The sequence below is a fragment of the Rhipicephalus microplus genome, chromosome 8 (genome assembly GCF_043290135.1).
Source record: "Rhipicephalus microplus isolate Deutch F79 chromosome 8, USDA_Rmic, whole genome shotgun sequence".
Classification (NCBI taxonomy): domain Eukaryota; kingdom Metazoa; phylum Arthropoda; class Arachnida; order Ixodida; family Ixodidae; genus Rhipicephalus; species Rhipicephalus microplus.
This window is the reverse complement of record NC_134707.1, coordinates 75,644,705-75,667,952: the sequence shown is the minus strand read 5'-3', so window position 1 is coordinate 75,667,952 and position 23,248 is coordinate 75,644,705. Positions and strand designations below refer to the sequence as shown.

Sequence of the window (23,248 nt, the reverse complement as noted above, 5' to 3'; positions counted from 1 at the left end):
TATGGACAGTGACCTGACGCGTCACTGTGGCGGCCTTTCGCGTCGTCCATCAAGGGAGCACAGCCTCCCTGCTGTGTAATAAAAGTAATAAACAAAGGAATGTAAACACGTAACGGTGGGATATTGAGATTACTCTGGCTTGCAAATACTGCGTCTATTGAAAACCTCCTGAACATGTCTAAGAGACCTTTATTTTATGCGCCATGTATAATGTAGTTTATTGAGGGCGAAAAAAAGTCATATTTCAGGCAATAATGCAACAGAGCAAAGCTACGGAGCAAATATGTGGCGTTTATTTTATCTTTGTTATCGCACTATGTAGACGTTCAGCGCAAACAACCTAAAATTGGCATTACACTTTATTGAATTTTTGTCACTAATATAGCTGCATTTATGATCTGCCGAGGCTTGAATTGTTCGCTTGTCATGGAGTGCTAAGTATCGGGTATTAAAAACTCTCGGTTGCACATGTAGTCATCGTAGACAATTTGTACGTTTCTTGTGTCACACCATCTATTGAAGAACGCCTTGCAAAAGCGTTCTTTTCTTTTTATGCGAGTTTCGTGACTGGTGGGCGTTTTCCCCACGCCTACGCTGATCCACATCTCACACTGCCGCATGCGCGTCGACCACTTCTTCTCGGCATCTGTAAGAAAAAAAAATCGATTTATCCTAAATAATTACGCGTAATTGTATGCTGGGACAGATAAGATGAAGCGCGATTGAGTAATACTTTGAAAACGTACTTATTGCACTAATACACTTACTCACTGAAATAAACAAGAAACAACTTATTTAACTGGTTATTCGAAGTCACATGAACATGACAGCGCGCCGAAAGATAGCTTCCTCACCAAGATGAAGGGAAAAAGAGAGGGACACTTTTGTTTAGAAAAACAGATATTTCTGCCGGCGCATGTATGATGGTGGCATTCTACCTGTATAAGGATGGGTAAGAAGACTAAAAAATTGCAGAAATGAGGTAAGAAAAGAAAGTTTCAAAAAATATAAACTCACAGGAGTTGTGCAAGTGAACTTGATAAAAGTATTTACAGTTACGGTACAGGTAAGTTAAGATTTTACTTTGTGACTTATTTTCTCGTTAGGCTTTCCGACTAGGCCAATTTTGGACAGGTAATTGACTAATGACAGTACAGCCCTACCAATACCTAAATCTAAAGAGAAATTAAAATTCTCCTTGAAAGAAACAAAATATCCCTAACTTACGCACTTATCTGGGCCATATTTAGCAAACCACGACTTTACAAGGCTGGACTCACTCGTCTAACACGCGGCTCACGTGGCGATGTCATGGAGTTTAGAATTTAGAGGCCGTCGTGATGATGACGCAGATGCTGACGGCACCTACGTCATCACCTGCGTCATCAACTATGGAACGTACGTCTTTTTTTAGTAAATAAAAGTACGCCACCTGCGTCGTCACTTACGTCATAACCTATGACCCCTACATCCTTTTTAGTAAATAAAAGTACGCCAAGGAGAACTTCAAGAGGAAAGAGAAGTGGCTGACAGCGTTACTAGAGAGCTAGGGTCAATGAACCAAGACAGAAAAACAGTCAAATTACAACTTACAAAGTATTCACACGAAGTAAGTTAAGTACAATAACCAAAATCCAAAACAAAGCGCTACCCTACATTGCAGCTCACGTCACTGATCCGGAAATAAATAAATAAAAATTAAGGCATCTTTCTCTAATAATTCCATGCGCGAAGAAAGTTAGGAGTATATTTCATGACTAGACAAAGTAAATAGTAATCAAGATTGAGTTAAAAGATACATTTGTCAGCGACCTCATATTTATTTAATTTTTGGGCCTACCTACCTCTAGTGAGCCTTGAAAAAAAGTTCTTAGCGGTGAGCATAGGTACGTGACGCTTGGTCCGTGCGCAGTACGCAGTCTTCGGCTCAGAAGCAATATACAAACATTTATTACGTGATTAAAAATAATTAAGCATCACGTCAGACCACACACAGAACTTCGAAGGCGGGGTTCAGCGTGAGGTTACTGCTGCACATGAAACCTTGCTACCAATACACACTTGTGCCGAGGCGTTCATACACGTCAGAAATCGCCTGGCTGAATCCCGTAGGATTGAAACCTGCCTGCACAGTCACATGCTTGGGCTCGCTTCATTCAGGCGCCGGACAAGAGTGAACACCCATGTCCCAGGGGGCTGCTTGAGATCATAAAGATTCTTGAAGGTGTAGAGACACCGAGAGTTGTGTGTCTGCCATTTGATTCCGTTTTTTGCAAAGATAGTACATAGTTTTCGTTGATCTTTGTTAAAACAGAGTGGATTGCATTTCTCGAACCTCCATGCTTTAAGAACGCTCCATATACGAGTTTTCTTAAAAGGGACACTAATGTCAAATAACAATTTACGTCAGAGTGAAGCTCAACGCATGAAAGCATTTAAAACGAAACTATAATCAAGAGCAGTGCCCTGCTTAACGAGGAATTAAGGTAAATGCACTAGAATACTTGCGCCAGAGTAGAGCATTCTCAAAATGATGCTGATGACGTCAGACGAACCGCCTAAAATTAATCACTAGATTCACTAAGTAACGAACCGTTTTTGCATCAAGAGATGCAGTAAAATTATCCTTGTTTGTTTCTGTTTGATTCACGAAAAAAAAGAAGCCGCGGGAGGGCACTAAAAAGAATGGCGTGATTGGTTCGAAAATTCAATTTTTTAAATTTTTGCGTGTTTAAATTGGGCAGGCATTGCTATATATCTGCGCTCAGTTGAACCAATACACGTCTGCGATTTCGGAGCCAATGGCAGGAAATTAATGAATGGCCGTTGTTCCTGCTGTGGCTCCTGCTGCTTTCGTACTGCTGCTACTTTTATCGGTGAACGTGCACTAAAGCCCGGCAATGTTGTGCATTGCAACACTGACATGGTCAGTGCGCTTCTTGAGGCAGGGGGGGGGGGGTTAGAGGTTTGCTATTCCGATTCGGACCAATAAACGTGATTTTATTTCAAAAACAAGCCCTTCCTTGGCTCAAGAGTAGCACAACGGGGCTTCTGAACCACTATTTCAATAATCAACTTTAACTTGATAGTTGGCGTTAGTGTCCCTTTAATAGAAAGGCTCTGCGAGTTGTTTGGCAACCAGAACGTTTAGGCCCTAAACAACATAAACATAGCACTATCATTTGCATTGCGTTGATATAGTTATCAAGAGAACTACGTATACCAATACTTTCTAAGCTAAAAAAATGTTCCCACGAATGCTTTTGATTTCTTGGTACAACTTTTTACAGCGAAGATTTATGCGAGCAGCGTGCCGTATATTTTTCCGGAGTGAATTGGGAATCCTAGAATATATATATTGTCACGGGGTCGTGACGTGGCCAAAGACAGAAAACTTCGTGTTGGGATTTAACTGTTTATTTGGGCGAACCTGTGCCCGGTAAAGGGAAAGTCTAATTACAGCAGCAGTCTTGCACAGATAGCAGTCTCGGACTGATAGCGGCGAACGCAGCGTCGGCCTTCGATCAACAACTGACAAGCGGCGAAGCGCGTCGGCATTTATACCCTTGCCGTCGAATGTTCTAGCGTTATCGCTGGCGGTGGCGTAGGTTCCAGAACAATCTGTACCGTTCGCACAGTGGGCGTGATCTTATCGAAATGATCTACTACAGTCCGGAACCTTCTCTAAACCTGCAGGCGCGGTTTGCGCCGAGAATCGTGTGGTGTTTCGGAACGATAACAAAAACTTGTGAAATGAAACGTGGCATTGCCCCCCTCTGAAAAAAGGCATCGTCCCGATGCTTTAACTAAAGATGAAGGTACAATAATAATGCAAGAAAGTACAATGAATAAATTACAATACAACAATAATACAAAAAACCCTGTTTCAGTTTGTTAACGTGTATGAAACGGCTTGAGGCGCGCGACATGGACGACTTCAGGTCGCGATCGGCGTCGTTGAGAGTTCGTGATGCCGTCGGGGACAACCTCGTAATCAAGTGGGCCGAGACGTCGAACCACCTTGTACGGTCCGAAGTACCGTCGCAGAAGCTTTTCACTTAGTCCACGTCGGCGTATCGGCGTCCACACCCAAACACGTTCACCTGGCTGGTATTCCACGAAGCGTCGTCGAAGGTTGTAACGGTGGCTGTCGGTCGTCTGTTGATTCTTGATACGAAGACGCGCAAGTTGTCGGGCTTCTTCGGCGCGTTGAAGGTACTCGCTCACATCGAGGTTTTCTTCGTCGGTGACGTTGGGTAACATGGCATCGAGCGTCGTTGCCGGGCTCCTTCCGTACACCAATTTGTATGGAGATATCTGCGTCGTCTCCTGCACCGCCGTGTTGTATGCGAAGGTCACATACGGAAGAATGGCGTCCCACGTCTTGTGTTCGACATCGACGTACATTGACAGCATGTCGGCGATCGTTTTGTTAAGCCGCTCGGTGAGGCCGTTGGTCTGTGGGTGGTACGCTGTCGTCCGGCGGGGGTTTGTTTGGCTGTATGCCAAGATCGCTTGAGTTAAGTCGGCAGTGAATGCCGTTCCTCTGTCGGTGATAAGGACCTCCGGGGCGCCGTGACGTAGGACGATATTTTCGACGAAGAACTTAGCTACCTCGGATGCACTGCCTTTTGGCAGGGCTTTTGTCTCGGCGTAGCGGGTGAGGTAGTCGGTAGCTACCACGATCCACTTGTTTCCGAAAGCCGACGTCGGGAACGGCCCCAGTAGGTCCATACCAATCTGCTGGAAAGGTCGGGAAGATGGATCAATTGGCTGCAGAAGTCCCGCTGGCCTTGTCGGCGGTGTCTTGCGTCGCTGACAGTCCCGGCATGTCCTCACATAACGAGTGACGTCGGTGGTAAGACATGGCCAGTAGTACCTTTCTTGTATCCTCGCGAGCGTGCGGGAAACACCGAGCTGCCCTGCCGTCGGATCGTCGTGCAGGGCCTGCAGGAGTTCTGGTAGCAGAGCTGAAGGCACCACAAGGAGGTACTTAGCTCGAAGCGGTGAAAAGTTTTTCTTTTGTAGAAGACCGTTTTGTAGAAAGAACGACGCAAGTGCGCGCTTGAATACCTTCGGGACTTCGGCGGTCCTGCCTTCGAGGTATTCTATTAGGGCTTTAAGTTCCGGGTCGGCCCGCTGTCGTTCAGCGAAGTCGTCGGTAGTTATCGTTCACAAGAAGTAGTCGTCATCCGAGTCGTCGGGTAGCGGTTGGTCGACAGGCGCACGAGAGAGACAGTCAGCGTCGGAGTGTTTTTTGCCGGACTTGTAAATGACAGTAATGTCATATTCTTGAAGTCTCAGGCTCCATCGTGCGAGGCGACCTGAAGGGTCCTTCAAGGTGGCTAGCCAACAGAAGGCGTGGTGGTCGCTCACAACTTTGAAGGGCCTGCCGTAGAGGTAGGGGGAAATTTCGACGTAGCCCAGATGATGGCGAGGCACTCCTTTTCTGTTGTGGAATAATTTGCTTCTGCTTTGGATAGCGATCGGCTGGCGTAACTAATAACCCTTTCAAGTCCGTCAGCCCTCTGCACAAGAACGGCGCCAAGAACTATGCTGCTTGCGTCAGTATGTATTTCTGTCTCGGCGAATTCGTCGAAATGGGCAAGTAACGGAGGCGTCTGGAGGCGATGTTTAAGCTCCTGGAAAGCGTGTTCCTGCGGCGTTTCCCACTTAAACTCCACGTCGGCCTTGGTAAGGTTAGTGAGAGGATCGGCGATGCGGGCGAAGTTTTTCACGAACCGCCTATAATAGGCACACAGGCCCAGAAATCGGCGCACGGCTTTCTTGTCAGTGGGCGGTGGGAAGTCGGCGATAGCGGCTGTTTTCCGTGGATCGGGACGAACTCTAGACTTGCTGATAACGTGCCCCAGAAACAAGAGCTCCTCATACGAAAATCTGCACTTTTCTGGCTTCAGTGTGAGTCCGGACGTCTTGATGGCTTGAAGTACCGCTTCAAGGCGCCGAAGATGCTCGTCGAAACTCGACGAAAACACGACGACGTCGTCCAAGTACACAAGGCAAGTCTGCCACTTCAATCCTGCCAGTACTGTATCCATAACGCGTTGAAAAGTTGCAGGCGCTGAGCAAAGGCCGAAGGGCATCACCTTAAACTCGAAGAGGCCGTCCGGTGTTATAAACGCCGTCTTCTCTCGGTCTCTTTCGTCGACTTCGATTTGCCAATAGCCAGTCTTGAGGTCCATTGACGAGAAGTACTTGGCGTTATGGAGCCGATCAAGGGCGTCGTCTATTCGTGGAAGAGGATACACGTCCTTTCTTGTGATTTTGTTCAGGCGGCGATAATCGACGCAGAAACGTAGGGTCCCATCCTTTTTCTTCACTAACACCACGGGGGATGCCCACGGACTCTTGGACGGCTGGATAATGTCATCTCGCAGCATTTCATCAACTTGTCTCTTCATTGCCTCACGTTCTCGCGTCGAAACCCTGTACGGACTCTGACGGAGTGGTCTGGCATTTTCTTCGGTTATGATTCGATGTTTCGTGATTGGGGTCTGCCGAATTTTCGATGACGACGAAAAGCAATCTTCGTATCGCAGGAGCAGGGCCTTGAGCTGTTCTTGCTTATCGTTCGGAAGTCTGGGATTGACGTCGAAAGCTATGGGAGGGGCTTGGTTCCTCTGAGCAGGTTCCGCAGAATCGGCGAGGGCGAAAGCACTGGTGACTCCGACAATTTCTTCGATGTATGCGACCGTTGTTCCTTTGTTCACATGTTTGTACTCATTGCTGAAATTCGTGAGCATAACCGTTGCCTTGCCTCCCCGCAGTTCTGCAATTCCTCTTGCGACGCAAATATTTCGGGTGACCAACAGATGCTGACTGCCTTCAACGACGCCTTCCAAGTCAGGTGATTTAGGAGCGCCGACTGAAATAATGACGCTTGAGCGAGGTGGAATGGTGACTTGTTCTTCCAGCACATTCAAGGCAAGGTGTCCTGACGGCGTGCGCGGCGGTAGTGCTTCTTCTGTGGATAACGTTATCGACCTTGTTTTTAGGTTGATGACAGCACCATGGAGGCATAAGAAGTCCATGCCAAGGATGACATCTCTCGAGCAATGCTGTAGGACTACGAAGTCTGTAGGATAAATACGGCCGTTAATGGTGACTCTCGCTGTGCAGATTCCTGCAGGCGTTACGAGATGACCTCCGGCTGTGCGGATTTCAGGGCCTTTCCAAGCTGTCCTAACTTTCTTTAACTTCGCGGCGAACGACCCACTGATGACAGAATAGTCGGCTCCAGTATCGACGAGAGCGGTCACACTGTGGCCGTCGATAAGAACGTCGAGGTCGCTAGTTCGCCGTCTCGCATTACAGTTAGGGCGTGGCGTCGGGTCACGGCTGCGTCGGCTTGTTCCGCTGCTTCCATGTTGCGTCGTCCGGCCACCTTCGGTAAGTGAGCTTTTGCCTTCAGGGCTTTGCCTGGTTGGGGTTGTGTTCAAAAAGCTCCGTCGCGGCGTCGTCGTCGTCGGAGGATCTTCGGTAGTTCGTCGCACAGCAACCGCACCTCCATCGGTTGCTGCCCTTAGTTTCCCGGATACGGGCTAGGAGACCGGCCCCGCGTTGGGCCAGAGTACTGCCGGGGGTGCGGTGACATGCGGCGGCTGGGCGACGGCGAACGGGAAGGACTTCGTGGTGTCCATTGAGTTCCTGCCAGGTAGTCGGCGATGTCACGTGGCCGATCTCCTGGCTGCGGACGCGGTGCATTGACGGCGAAGCCACGCAGTCCCATCTGTCGATACTGGCAACGGCGGTATGTGTGCCCGGCCTCGCCGCAGTGGTAGCAGAGCGGGCGGTTGTCAGGTGCACGCCAAACGTCCGTTTTCCTCGGTGCACTGCGCCGGCCCGCTGGGGAACGGTAGGACGTCGATTGGGGTGGTGGCGGCGGCGGCGTCTGGCGACGGAAGTGTGACGGGGCGGCGTTTTGGCGTGGACGGGGAGGAGCGTTGTGGCGTACTGCAGCGGCGTAGCTCATAGTTTCTGGCTCGGGCGGCGGTGTTTCGGGAATTCGAAGCGATTGCCGGACTTCTTCTCGCACAATGTCGGCGATCGAATCCACTTGAGGCTGCACCGAAGGCAACAGTTTGCGCAGCTCTTCCCGCACGATCGCTCGGATCGTTTCACGCAGGTCGTCGGAGTCACTGGCTTGAGCAGCAGCGCATTCTGGAGTCAGGCGACGATTATACTGTCTGGTGCGCATGTCCAGCGTTTTTTCGATGGTGGTCGCCTCAGATACAAATTCTTGGACGGTGTTCGGTGGATTTCTCATTAGTCCCGCGAAGAGCTCCTGTTTGACCCCTCGCATGAGGAAACGAACTTTCTTTTCCTCAGGCATGTCTGGGTGAGCGTGACGGAATAGGCGGGTCATCTCCTCTGTGAAAATTCCAACCTTTTCATTTGGTAGCTGAACCCGGGTCTCGAGTAGAGCAGCGGCCCTCTCTTTGCGAGCGATGCTTGCGAACGTTTGAAGAAATGCGCCGCAGAAGACATCCCACGTTCGGAGCGTGGACTCCCGATTCTCTAGCCAGGTCCTTGCGGTGTCTTCCAGGTAGAAGTACACACGACGGAGCTTTTCTTCGTTGTCCCAGTGGTTGAGGGCGGCCACAAGGTCGTATGTTTCTAGCCATGTTTCCGGGCCTTCAAAGGATGAGCCATGGAACGTTGGTGGTTCCCTGGGTTGATGAATGACGATCGTGGGCTGGGATGCTCCGGTTGTCATTGTCGCTGCAGTCGAGGTCATGGTCTTGGTCTTCCGCGCCTTGTCTTGTAGCAGGCCGTACTCCGGTGGGAGACCTTGCGGTCGGCGGCTCGTTCGCTGCTCTTGGTTGGCGTCGGTGTCTTCTCCGCGAAGGGGGCTGGGTTCACGGCTTGACGGGGGCGTCCGGTACATGAACGAAGCAGCACCTCCACCAGATGTCACGGGGTCGTGACGTGGCCAAAGACAGAAAACTTCGTGTTGGGATTTAACTGTTTATTTGGGCGAACCTGTGCCCGGTAAAGGGAAAGTCTAATTACAGCAGCAGTCTTGCACAGATAGCAGTCTCGGACTGATAGCGGCGAGCGCAGCGTCGGCCTTCGATCAACAACTGACAAGCGGCGAAGCGCGTCGGCATTTATACCCTTGCCGTCGAATGTTCTAGCGTTATCGCTGGCGGTGGCGTAGGTTCCAGAACAATCTGTACCGTTCGCACAGTGGGCGTGATCTTATCGAAATGATCTACTACAGTCCGGAACCTTCTCTAAACCTGCAGGCGCGGTTTGCGCCGAGAATCGTGTGGTGTTTCGGAACGATAACAAAAACTTGTGAAATGAAACGTGGCAATATTGTCGTTGTACAACGCGAACAACATATACGGCCATACGAAAACAAGGACTCTCCGAAAAGCTGCTGAGGAGATACTTCGGGTCATACCCCGTACTGCAACACTGAGTGATGTTACTTACATGGTCATTCTCGACAGTTCGTGTAGTACGAGGCTTTCACAGCAACGTCCTAATCTAGTTTACGTTTTACGCATGAAGCCTTATGCCAGATAGTGACTGCGCAAAACATTTCTTTAAAAAAAAACTGCACTTCTGATTTAGCATCGGCGTGATGCTATTTAAGAGAGGGGTGTGTGCTAATGACGCGTGTGTACTGGTGGACAAAAACGACGATAAGTGGATTAGGTGGACACCAGGTAGTGTGGCTCTGGCTGATCGTAGACCAAGAAGGTGATCTTTCGGCAGCTGAGAATCGCTGCGTCAATGCCTATCTGCCTTTTGCGCACATTGTACCGCGACAATATATATATATATATATATATATATATATATATATATATATATATATATATATATATATATATATATATATATATATATATATATATATATACAGCAGGGAGAAAATTATGCAAGAGCCCTTCATCTATTGCATTGAGACACAATTAAGTGAAATGCCTATATTACCGAAGACGACTTGAACTGTTTAACATAGCTGATCTAAGATTCTCACATGACATAGTGTTAAGAGGGAAACGAAGGTGCTTTTGCCATTGTAGCTTATATGCATGCAAATGAGCGCCTTGGTCAGAATTCTATCGCTTTCTTTGACATGGCCCATACCTTATTGGTTTTTAGTTTGATCAAATTAATTGTTTGAGTATATTCGTCTTTCTAGCCTTGTCTGCCATGGAGGTGAACTATGAAGCGCTGCCAATTTCTTTCATTCTGTTCCAACCTGCCTCTATGCAGGTACATCTGCATAAAATGACCTTGATGTGGCTACACTTCAAACTGCACCACCAAGCTCGAAATTAAACCTGTAAATGACACGCAGCTTAATATTTACATAGGCATAAAAATTCCTGCACTCTAGAAAGACAGACTACCTGAAACACGCAATCAATAGCTGCACTCGAGTAAACAAACAGAAATGAATTTCGCTTAATGCAACTGTGAAATTCATAACTGTACTTTTCGAAAAAGCGCCAAAATGGCAGAGCAGTTACAAATGCTATAGGTAACTATTGAGGCATAACATAAACTGTTTTCATCGTACCAGGCGTGCGACGCATCAAATTGAGGACCTTGACAATGGCACATCGACTGTTGCAATACATAAAACGCCAGAATGGTGGAGACAGGACGTATCCGTAATCACCTGCATAATAGGCATTTCCAATTGGCTTTGTGTCACTTACAAGAACGAAGAAAACACCTACTTTAACAAATATAAATACAACCAGCCAATAAGACCAACTGGGAGAACAACACGTGTATGCGTAATAGACGCAAAAATGTGGGCCCATGTGCTAAAATCGATGTGCACGTTAAAGAACCCCAGCTGGTTGAAATTTCCGGAGCCCTTCACTATGGCGTCTCTCATAATCACATGGTGGTTTTGGGACGTTAAACACCACAAATCAATCAATCAATCAATCAATCAATCAATCAATCAAAACACGTATGTGCACACATGTAGATGTCATTTGGATGAGATTTAGTTGCAAGGGTCCTGTCTGTATAAATGCTCTCTCTCCATATATTTATATTGTCATGGTGGTTAGATTATGAATGAAATCAATATTTTTACAAAGCATACGGGAAACTTCAGAGGCAGCTGCCGCCAAGATGGATGAACAACAGAAAGAACAACACGAGCGCGATCACTTTGATCGTCTTCATTGTCTACCTGATTCTTTCGCGTTCCCGGCGCCGTGTAACATATAAACCCCGCCACCGGTAGCGCCATCTCGGCGCCTACAGGTGCGTAGGATCGTATGCGAAGATGTATTGTTTTAGACGGTACACGTGGACGACGTCAGTGGCAGGTGCGGACGATGACGAATGACTGCCCAACGGAGCGATCTCATATATGACCTCAGTAAGCTGGTGTAAAACTTTGTAAGGCCCTGAGTAGCGAAGTAGGAGCTTCGATGCAAGACCAACATGGCGGCACGGTGTCCAGAGGAGGACCAATGAACACGGAGAGTTGGAAACTACTCTTTGATGGCTATTGTAGCGGGCCCTCTGAGAGAGCTGCGAACCGAAAAGACGTTCCCGTGCAATTTTGCGGGCCACTTGAGCCAGAGCAGTGGCATCCCGGGCGTACTCTGTAACCGCTTGCGTAGTTTATGGAGGAGACTCAAAGGGTAACGCTGGATGGCGGCCGAAGAATAAATAAACGGGGGAGAAGCTAGCGCTGTCGCGGCGTTGTATGCGAACGTCACATAAGGGAAAGAACTATCCTAACCATGATGAACTTTGGAAGCGTACATATATAGCTTTATTGCCAAGGTTTGATTTAGGCCCTCGGTACGATCATTTCATTGCAGGTGGTAGGCCGTAGTGAGCTTGTGACGCATCGAACACGAGCGAAAGATGTCGCTTCCCACTTTTGAAAGAAATGAGCGTCTACGATGAGTCAACAGCTGTCGAGGAGCGCCATGGTGAAGAATAACGTCATTAAGCAAGAAGTCCGTGACGTCAGTGGCAAAACTTGTCGGTAGCGCTCATGTGATAGCGTATTTTGGGGCTTGTTCAGTGGCTACAGCTATCCACTTGTTTCCAGTCAGAGACGTAGGAAATGGTCCACCGAGATCGAGACCAACGTAGTAGAAGGGGATAGTAGGGATGTCTATTGGTTGGAGGGGACCAGCTGGTGGCAAGGTAGAATGTTTGGAGCACTTGCAGATTTGACAACCACCAACGTATCGGCGCACAGAGTGGTAAAGGCCTGGCCAGAAGAGTGTACACCGCACAGGATCGTACGTGCGCGTCATTCCGAGATGTCCAGTGGTTGGGGCGTCGTGAAGCTGTTCAAAAAGAGCGAAACGGAGTGTCGCAGGAACTACAAGTAGTAGCTGTGGTCCCTTTGCGCTGGTGTAAAGCCGGTAAGGAATGCCATCGCGTAGAACGAACAAGTGTAGGGACGGGTCTACCTGGGGCAGACGGAGATGGTGCATGATAGACCGCAGGTGGATACCGCTGAGCTGTTCCTTGCGTATGTCGATGAAAGAAGACATGGCTAAGACACAAGAGTCAGAATCATGTGCGGAAAGGTCAGGTGGGTCCACGGTATGACGAGATAAACAGGTGGCATCCTGGTGCAATCGGCCAGATTTGTATGCCACGTCAAAGCTGTATTTTTGAACTTTCAAGGTCCAACGTCCAAGTCATCCAGTTGGATCTTTAACGAGAGACAGCCCACACAGGGCATGGTGATCCGTAAATGCAGAAAAGGTGCGGCCATACAAGTATGGTCGAAATTTTTCGACTGCCCAGACTAGTGCGAGGCATTCACGCTCTGTGACGGAAAACTTGCTCTCTGAAGAAGAAAGAAGGCGACTGGCACAAGCAATGACGCGATCTTGTCCTCGTGGCCGATGGGCAAACACAGCAGCGATTATATGTCCGCAGGAATCAGTACAAACTTCAGTATGGGCTGACGGGTCAAAATGGGCCAGCAAAACGTCAGCAATAGGTCTCAACATGTAGTCACCGTCGGGAACAGGAGATACAGACCTCAAGTTCACGTAGGTAACGGCCTGAAGTGCTAGGCGAACGTGATCGACAGAACACAGACGTGGCTAAGCTGGTGTTGGGTTGTCATGGTAACACGGTAAAATAAGTAAAATAAGTTTAAGCATGCTGGTCTCACAATCAATAAGGCAGAGTGGGCGGATAAAAAGTCCAGGCCGTGGATGAGTTTATGGGAATATTTCTCGAGAACAACACGTACTGTCGTAGGGCGATCGGCAATGCTTATGCGCGTGGAGCACATTATAAGCACGGGAAACGTGCCATTGTCGGTGATCTGAATTAGTGGTACTGTGGGTGTCGTTAAAGCTTTCCTAAGGCGGCAACGAAGTTCCCAATTAATAACTGATATGTGAGCCCCTGCGTTCACAAGTGCAACAATGGGCGTGTCGTCTACTTCAACGTCAACAAGGTTGCGTCTGGTCGGCAGCACGGTCAGAAGATTTGGCAGGGAAAGTGGTCAATGCAGCGTTGGCTCCGAGAGCTGCATAATCTAGTTTTCCCGCGGCAGGTGGTCAGTCGGCGACGTTGGTCAGCGAAATCGAGACTAGCAAGACGACGGGTGACGGGACAGCGGTGAACTGGACTGGTGAGCATGCGGAGATGGAGAACGACGATGATATGGCAGCATAAAAGAAACGTCTTCACAGGTGGCCTGAGGTAATTCCCGGTAAGGTTGAACGCGTCCATTATCCCTCTCTGGGCAGTGGGCGTACCCATATTATACCTGATGCCAATATGACCGGGTGTAACAATGGCAGGCCACGTAACCGCTACGGTGGCAGCTGAAACAAAGAGGACGACCATCATAAGTGCTCCACTCGGCTGGATTGGGAGGCGCACCAGAGACTTCTGGCTTTCGGTATATGAAACAGGGGGTCGACGATGGTCAATTGGCTGAGATGTAGTTGTAGTGCACTCGGAGGCCAGTCCAGCATGGGAAAGCTCTTCGCACAATGGCATGTACCAGTGGCACCAACTGAGGGCTAGAGTCACAGGCATTGTAGCACGTGCACGCAGAATACAGAGCAAGTTCACGTCTGATGATCTTAGCCACGTGCTCTGAAGTTAACGGCGTCTGAATTGCAGGCCCGTCTTCGCACGACCAGATTGATGCTGCGTTTCGAAGTCAATTGAAATGGTGGGCGATACGTCGGATTTTTTGGCCTAAAAACGCTGGCACTCCTTCATGATGGCATCTACCGTTTTGCAGTCCTTGCATATCAGGAGGATGAATGCATCATCTGCAATGCCTTTCAATATGCATGCTACTTTCTCCGTTTTTTCCATGCCATTCTCTGCTTTTCGGCAAAGGGCGAGCACATCCTGTATGTAAGTCATGTAGCACTCTGCTGACGTTCACGCACGTGATGCCAACTCCTTCTTGGCTGCTGCCTTTCTACCCAAAGACTTGCCGAAAAAGGGTGTGCATCTTTTCGTTGCACTAAAAATAAAAAAAGTATAGAGCAAATAAAGACGGAATACAGGAAAACAAGTAGACAGGATAGAATGCTCTATCCTGTCTATTATATTTAGACAAGCACTAACTCACCCAGCGACATATTTTATTTTTTCATGGCACGTTCTGTGGCATGGATGGTGTCGACATTGAACAATGGTTGCCATGGTACGAACGTACAAGTAAGAATTACAACTGGGATGAAACTCTTATGTTGGCCAACCCACTGTTCTGATTGAAAGGAACAGCGAAAGCGCGGTTCGAGAACCAGGAAGAATAAATGGGAAGCTGGGATGCGTGCAAATTAGAATGGAATAAACATGTGGTATGAGCCAGGCCACGTCTCTAAATCATCATAGCGTCCCACAAGTCAACAGGATGAAACCTGCCACCCCTTCGTCAGTCGCTTAATATCGACGCAATTCCCCACAAGAGGACCTGACCGTATATCGACCACCGAATCATCTAGCCGTACACAGTCACCAGCATCATGCCAGAACAATCGGACGACCTTGACATCCTCAAATATACCGGATCGGCGGACGATGGGCCCAAGCAGGACTGGGCCCATCCACGCCAGTGCTGCCTCCTAGTCGGAATAGGAAATGGTCACTTAATTCAGCGACTACGTCATCGGTGAGGCATTCAAATGTTGCCTCACCCACATCTTCGAGAACGACAAATCAGGGCAAAAAATCAAACAGACGATCACCCGTTTTAACAACTGTGACAGGGACTTTTTTATTATCAATAATCTGGAGACAACCCCACTCAGCCGCCACAGTTCATGCTCTTTCCTTAGGAGACATAGCTTTCCGACAAGTTGCTCTTGAGCATGAAAGCCAGGCTTTTCAATGGCGTCGCTCCAACATACCACATGAGACGTTACTCACCCTACTGTGCCCTGCATGTTTCACCTCGCATACATAGTCCAGCACCAGGTTCTTTTTCACGCAGCTCTTCAAAGGCTCCTAACTCTCACCATTCGTGCCATGAAGAAGCCTTGTTTCCGGTAGACGAGCTGACGCATGGGGAAAATACCGAAAATGCAATGACGATTGATTGATTGATTGAATAATATGTGGGGTTCAGCGTCCCAAAACCACCATATAATTATGAGAGACGCCGTAGTGAAGGGTTCCGGAAATTTCTACTACCTAGGGTTCTTTAACATGCACACAAATCTGCCATTACGACTCGAAGAGTCAAAATCAGTCTTCATTCATTGGAGCAGCTAACTCCCCATCTAGCATACTTGACCCACCTCCTCGTTTCCCATCACTTGGCTCTTTCGTCGCTCACAACGCTCACCCCCATGCCTCACTTGTTGTCTGCTTCCATGTCTATGCGGTTGAGAATGGTGGTCACCCGCGCAAGGCGCCTGCCTCTGTTGTATTCGGGGTGTACATTTCGCGGAATGGGAGCGATCGTGATAAGGTCGTGGATTTCACGGGTTATTAGAGTCAACTCTGGCGTATCCTTCGCCGTCAAGAAGCCGAGCTTGCGCCGAATATGGCGGCCCACCTTGGTAGTGGTGAGTCGGGTCAATTGCACACGTTCCTGATCTTCGGCGATCTTTTCTAGCGTGTTATATACGCCAAGCTCAAAGGGATCTTGCGTTAGAGTGATGATAGTGAGACCAAGGGCATATTTCACCACCTTGCGAATAAGCGCATTGAGTTGATCGCACTCAGAACCTAGCCATTTGTGTATAACGGCGACATAGGTAAAATGGCACAAAACAAACGCGTGTACAAGAAGCAGCAGGTTGTTGTCGTTGAGGCCATGGTGCCGGCTGGCTACTCTACGTACGAGTCGTATGGAATTCTCAGTCTTAGTGCTGACCTTGTGTACTGTTTGGATGTTGGTCCCACGGAACTCGATAATCGTGCCGAGGACCTTGATCCTGGAGACCAGGCAAGCATATAGTTCGTACGTAGAAAAATTAGTGAACACTGCAATCACAACTTAGCTACGCGTGCGAGCGGACATGTCACGGGGTGCATGCCTGATAAAACCTTTACTTCTAGTTTTTTCTTTGTATTCTGTCAGCATTTAATTTACAGCACCATGGTAATGCCGAAAAAATCTCGGAGAAGCCGGGACAGACCTCTGCATAAACTACTTTCTAGTTGAAATATGTATGGCATACTGTGTGGAAAAGTCAGCAACATAAAATAATCACGTCTTCATAGAGCGCGTCAGCACAATTTTAAATTATGGCATGTTATAGCTTGAGTACCCTTTATGTACATGGTTTTGAAAGCCGTGTTCTCTATTTGTGCACTTCATGAAGAAAATCCACGAACGTATTCGATGACGCAGGTTTAGTATACTATATCTGTAAAATATAAACGTGTGAGTGTCATATAACATTGCGTTTCACAAATGAGTTCATTCAGTGATTAGAAAGTACAACCGCTCACTTTACGTCACTTAATGAATGTAAGTTGTTTGTTTTACAAGAATTAACGTGGGAAGTGCAGAAGCAAGAAGTCGCGTAGTTACAGTATTCTTTAAATATGGACGCAGACTTCGGGAATAACAACAAATGACCTTGCCCAGTATAGTAACTAGCTTGGTGTTAGCATAATATGCGACTTACTGATGATCTCTAATATACAATGTAATGATGTGCTAACACTTACTCGACAAGGTTGTGGAATTGACGAAATCAAAACGTCTCTTTCCAAATCTTGTTTTCCATTTGAGCTTGCGAAGATAAAACTTCATCTCAGACCTTGCGATGGGCCTACAATGAAATACCAGTTTTTGTTTTAATATACTGATTGCTTCACACTTTTGCTCAAACTATCACCTTTTTGCAGCTGGCTCATTGAGTTCTTGAGTCTTCATGCTTTGTTTTCGAAACTATTGTGCATTTATCCTCTCAGAGTTGCTCTAATGATTAGGAGCTTTTTACCATCGGAGCTGCTTTTGATCAAGCGGTCGGTGTAAAAAAATACCTGTTTTAACAACAGATGAAATGATGCTGATATCACATCATATTTGCTCCAATGACGCTGATTATGCGTTTGACCTTTCCAAAGTGTGCAGTGAAATTTCTGACAACGAGTACCCTGTCATTTTTGCTCTTTCCATAGAACACTACACACATAACGACTCTGCGCGGCGCTCGGTACCGCCCGGATCTGGTGCCGCCATCCCCTAATATACCAGGTGTTCGATAAGTGTATGCACGGGTTGTGCGAACCCTCAAGCCACGTCGCGCATGTTTCTGCCCATAAACCTAAAGACAAACTTTTTCACCCGAATCATTTGATAAGGCGATAAAAATTCTCAAACATCGTTTATAATATTGTTTGTGCAGACTGCGTTTTCTTTTTCATAACGGGGAGTGTGGTAAATTCTAAAGACGACTGAAAGAACACGTAAATTGCGTCACGAAGAAACATAGAATCCATAGTACTTGCGCAACACGTGGTTACAGCCGATCCCAATATTGAAGGTGCTAAGGCAATCGTCATTACCAAAGAGGGAAACTTGTGTTTGAGTCATTATCTGCAGCCCCTTCTTACGAGGCTACGAAAAAAAAAACGCTGAACAAAAGTTATGCCAACCTGCCACCACGAAAGCCAGGTGTATCGTCGGCAGCATTCTTGAACAGGCATGAACCCGCTTGATTGGGTTAAGGCATTTGGTCCAATCAACTGGGATCACACACACACACACACACACACACACACACACACACACACACACACACACACACACACACACATATATATATATATATATATATATATATATATATATATATATATATATATATATATATATATATATATATATGTGTGTGTGTGTGTGGGGAAGTTATGAGAACCAATGGAATGTAAATAAGAAGAAAGAAAAGTGGATGAAAAAATTCCTGCTCACAGCTGGTAATTTTTTCATCCACTTTTCTTTCTTCTTTCTTCTTATTTACATTCCATTGGTTCTCATAACTTCCCCTGTACATTCCTTGGCATTACTGTCTATATATATATATATATATATATATATATATATAAAGTGCTTACTATTTTTCAAAACGTGCGAAGAATCTTATACTATCGTCATAGGCGAATAAGTGGGAAAATGCGATTTCAACTGATAAACGGGACTAACTGCAAATAAGCGCTTTACATTCGAAATGGCTTTCTTTTCGCAACGCGTGATTGCTGTCCAATTTTTGGTGTTCTCCCCTGTATAAATTCTCGTTAAACTTCAACTACCACTATAAACTAGAAAATTGACCGTTCAATACTTTAAATGCTTCCCTCGACTAATCTCTATTTTTCTATCTGTCTCACAGTTCTGTCCGCTTTTCCCAATTCCTCAGTGAAACAATTTTCTTCCTTAGCGTAGACATTTCCCCTCCTCCAATCTTTAAGCCAACCAGACGCTCTTGTGTAGAATCTCTCTACGCTTCAGCATTGCCTTTTCTTACTTTCTTAACTTACAAGGGATGCTGGATACATAACAAAGCATATTTTTGTTCAAGTTCATGCCTGTAAATAAATTTGGATGGCTCTATATTCAGGGTTACCTGCACAAATAATAAAGGCAACCAAGGTTCATCACTCGGAAACGAATTTATATTGAAAGAATGATCACCTTACCAATAAGAAGCGCTGTCTTTCAATTTCTGAGGATACATCTTGTGAGTCGAACTCAGGTTTCGATAAGTGAACGTCGCGTTCAGTGCCCGCTGCTTCTTATCTATGTTTGGTGAAAAGGGAATCATCACACACATTGAGTCGTTGAGCCCACCAGAGACTTCGTACGTCCTCGTAATCATCAGGAATTGTTTGTCGCGTGCGAGGAACTGAAAGAGCAGGAGTTATTACGAGAACAGTCCATTTATATTCTCCGAATGGTTTGAAATGAAGTTTTTACTAATAATCAACGTTTTAGGCATTAAAATATAGCTCAATATTATTTTATGACTTCTAGGGGTACTATTAGTTGCGGATATGTTGATAGAAAAATTCAGTTCACATTAAGCAAAGAAAAATTGGCAATACAGGCATGCCAGCATCTGCATTGCTTTTCTCTGCGTATTCAATTCCTTACTTCGTACAGCTTAATGCAACAAAATGTTGTTGTATGGCAAATGACAGTTGTTTCAAATACTTCAAAGATCGGTTCTTCGTTTCCTATTTATATTTTAACAGTCACACTAAATGTTTAAATTTTTTGGCAAGCCTAAGTCGTTAATTTTTTGTAAACCAGAAAAAATGGGTACTAACAGCATAAAAGTGCCTAAGCTTCTTGTTTGTTTGTTTTTGTTTGAAGAGACTTTGGCTACATATGTATTCTTGGAAGCTCGAGGTGGTGTTTATCGGTTCAAGGCGTTGCAGAAGCATTCGCTACTTCAAAAAAGCAGCCTCAGCTGGTGCAGCGAGCATTGAAATTGAGGAGAAGGAAGTAATGGCAGATGTGATTGACGTTCAGGGCAACTTCAACAAACCCTTAAAAGCAACTGTTGAAACCGGTAAGACCCTGGCACTCGGGCAACTTTTCACTTCGAAGAATAAAACAAAAAGTCACAGTTTTGCCAAAAAGGCGAAGCAGTGAATGCGATAGCAACATATTGGAATGGTTATGAAGCAAGGCCAGCATTTTTAGGAGCAATAATAATTGTAGCAAACACGCACTTGCTTAGTAACTAAGTTTTCTGCGGTGCGGCCACAGTAGAAGACCACAACAAGACTCATACCTAGTGACGGCATCGATATAGGAAGTGAAGCTGGCAGGCAAGTCATTAAGATCTGATCTAACGTAACTCTACAACATGTTGGGGTAAGAGAACACAGCCGTTCCATGTAAACTTTTGGCACTGTATTTTCGTGTTGGGAGCGCCGCCCGTAGAAGCTCCCGCCTGCTGTGGAGGCAAAAGGCGCACTGATCGTTGCCGCGATAGCACGGCAACCATACGCGCGTCTCCTCCCATTTGTTCGCTGGTCAGATAAGCACGCGCGCAGACGAGCCCGGTCGGAATGGCGGTGTTCGCTCTGCAGAAAAATGAGGCTTGCGCATCCTTCCCCCTAAATAATATTATATGTATGCATATACAAGAATGACTGTGGTAGCAACAACAAAAACTGACTGAGACTGTCCATATAGTTGCTATCTAAATAAAAGAACAACGTTATTGGCAGTTAACAAAAACATTTGATCTTAAGCATACTTGCGACAAATTTAGTGTGGATAACTTTGCGTTTCGCTCAATTAAATATGGACACTTGGCTTTCACCGAAACTATCCGGTTTTGCCCACACTAGAACAGCAGGATACTCACCTAACAGTCTAAGCGGTGAATTTGAAGCTTTGAAAAGTTACTGTTGAAAAACCTATTACAGCAATAAAGAAGAACTTCAATACATATGGGGAATGAAGACTCCGTGTGTTTAACACACCATATATTTTCTGCATACACAAATAACTCGATTGTAAGGGTGGCGAAAATCCAATGAGATTACAAAAAAACATGGTTTCGAGCTTGTCAAGCACCGTCACTCATTATAAAAGACGCCCGCAGAAATTTTTGCGCTCAATTCATGTTTTTAAAGGAAGCCGGATAATATATATAATATTAGCGGGTGACAAATACTTCGCTCCATCATGACGAACGTTTGTAAGTGAAGATGGGTAGAGCAATGCGCAAATAACGTACGGTAAATGCCCTTCTGAAACTACGTATAATCTTCTGATACATATATATATATATATTTGTAGCACACCTTTATGCTAAAACAACATGACAGTTTTGATCTTCTCAGCATATGCTTACCACATCGATTTCAAAAATTTGACTTGGAATTCACTGGCGAAGGTGTAGCAGAGTGAACATCTGAAAAAAAGTGCATGAACTGATAACCCATTCGTGCATTTTCGTGCCTAAATCAGGCCCTCTGCGGTGGCGTAGCAGTTGTGGAACTCGGCTGCTGAAGTCACATTTCGATTTCGCTGGAGGCGAAATTGTAGACACCCGTGTAATGTGCGGTGTAAGTGCGTGGTAAACGATGCTAGACGGTCAAGATTTCTGGAATCATCCACTACGGCATCCTTCATAATCATATCCCGGTTTTGGGATTTACCCCAGATATTATTGAGAGGTCGTCATACGGTATGACAATCCAGACGTGACGTTTTTTCCCCAAAAATCTGTTCATTTCAATTTATTACCTGTCCTATTCATTGCTTGAGTTTGTAAGGTGAGTTTGTAAGGTGAGTTTCTAAGGTGAGCGAACTTTGTACATAGCTATTTAACTATGCCCTCATTTTCACTAATTATAGTTTATCAATAAAACTCACAAATGTGCCATAGTTGAATAGTTCTATAAACCCTGCAAGTTACATGACAACAAAAAAGGCATAAGAATGAACTATAATGATCAAAATAATTTTGCTTACCTTCCATCCATCTCTTACTGTTCAATATACGTTAGTTCGAGCGCTATTCTGCCCGCTTAACACTATGCTGAAAAAGAGGGAGTTAAGAAAGAAGTGTTGTAAATGCATATTATCGCACTCATACATTCACATAAGCACGGCATCAGCAACTGGCCTACTGTTTTTTTAAGAACAAAAGGTGATGCCTTGTGGTAAGCCCTAACAGCAGCTGCTGTTCCTACAATAAAATTCATTCGGTGCAGCTGTTTTTCTTTGTGTAAGCGCGGGTAGTGGATACACAAAACGTTACTGTTTCGTGGCTATAACTACCTTTTTTTTCCAGAGCAGAGTCCTAAGTTTCAAAGAAGAAAACGTGCCGCTTCGACCAACACCGATTTACAAGAGAACGAATAGTTGTTGCGTTGTAAGTATTTAAATATGAACTTGTTTTGAATCAAAATCAATGTTCAAGTCAGTGCTGTGGTGTATCATTTAGAGTCAGGATTGCAGTTATGTTGATAGGCTAAGCAGGGTTTTTACCCCCACCGCTATGTCCCGTAGATGTATATGTAGGGTACGCATATTGTCACGTGCGTCCTGCAAGAAAGACGAAGGCAACAGTGCATACGCGCATCTGCACGCTTTTATGCAGAACGCAACAACGAGAAAAACAAGGTACTCACTGGTGCACGGTAAGTAAAAAGACGGACCCGCTGCTTCTTTCTCAGCTTCTTCGAATGCGACCTCTGTCTTCACGTCGCTACAATATCAGTCAGAAGAAAGAATTTCAAGCACCAGACTGGTGTGCCTCTGCAACGCGCCATGCCCCCACCGGAATGATGGCGGGATATTTGTGTACGCTATTCACCGCTACCGGTAGGAAGATCTTGAAAGAGCTTCAGCGTGCTCTCCTTCCCGTAATGCTCGTACCTTTTGTACCAGTTTGAAAAGTACCCTTCAGACACACACAAGAAAGCGGTTTCTTTGTGTACCAACTCGCGATGTAGAAAAACGTAATGAAAGAGAAACAGGGCACATCATGCACCAGACGCCAACACGTGGCAGCTGACCCAGAGGAGTCACTTCACGCGCCGCAGTTTTAAAATATCAGAGACTCAGCAGCTGCCCTCTCCCCCCTTGCAGCACGCTGCTCTTCCCAACTATTACAGTCGTTTGTTGGTGCTTGTCTTGCGTATATAGCTTTGTTCCTTTAGAGCGTTGTTCTTTGTGCCTTTGTGTTGTGCTGAAAGTTTTCAGCGAGAGATATGAAACATTTCTTAAAAAGAGAGAGGGAAAAAATTTCAGGCCAAGGCACGACCCCACCATAAATGAACGGCATGCCTATAGTCC

The 23,248-nt window shown here is 46.2% G+C and overlaps 1 protein-coding gene across 2 annotated transcripts; it reads right to left on the bottom strand.

Annotated features, from left to right (window-relative positions):
- Positions 1 to 341: 341 nt before the first annotated feature.
- On the bottom strand, positions 342 to 22,060 carry LOC142768618 (uncharacterized). 2 transcript variants are annotated; one of them, XR_012885362.1, is made up of 4 exons: positions 21,920 to 22,060; positions 21,297 to 21,356; positions 19,255 to 19,328; positions 342 to 646 (listed from the first exon to the last, which is right to left on the bottom strand). XR_012885362.1 is itself a non-coding variant. In XM_075870627.1 (3 exons), exons 1-3 carry the CDS (start codon positions 17,231 to 17,233, stop codon positions 435 to 437), a joined length of 399 nt encoding a protein of 132 aa, XP_075726742.1. In that variant the 5' UTR covers positions 17,234 to 17,315; the 3' UTR covers positions 342 to 434. The 2 variants fall into 2 exon arrangements, 1 of the variants encoding a protein (XP_075726742.1); XM_075870627.1 differs by lacking the exons at positions 19,255 to 19,328; positions 21,297 to 21,356; positions 21,920 to 22,060 and adding exons at positions 10,562 to 10,663; positions 17,149 to 17,315.
- Positions 22,061 to 23,248: the final 1,188 nt, after the last annotated feature.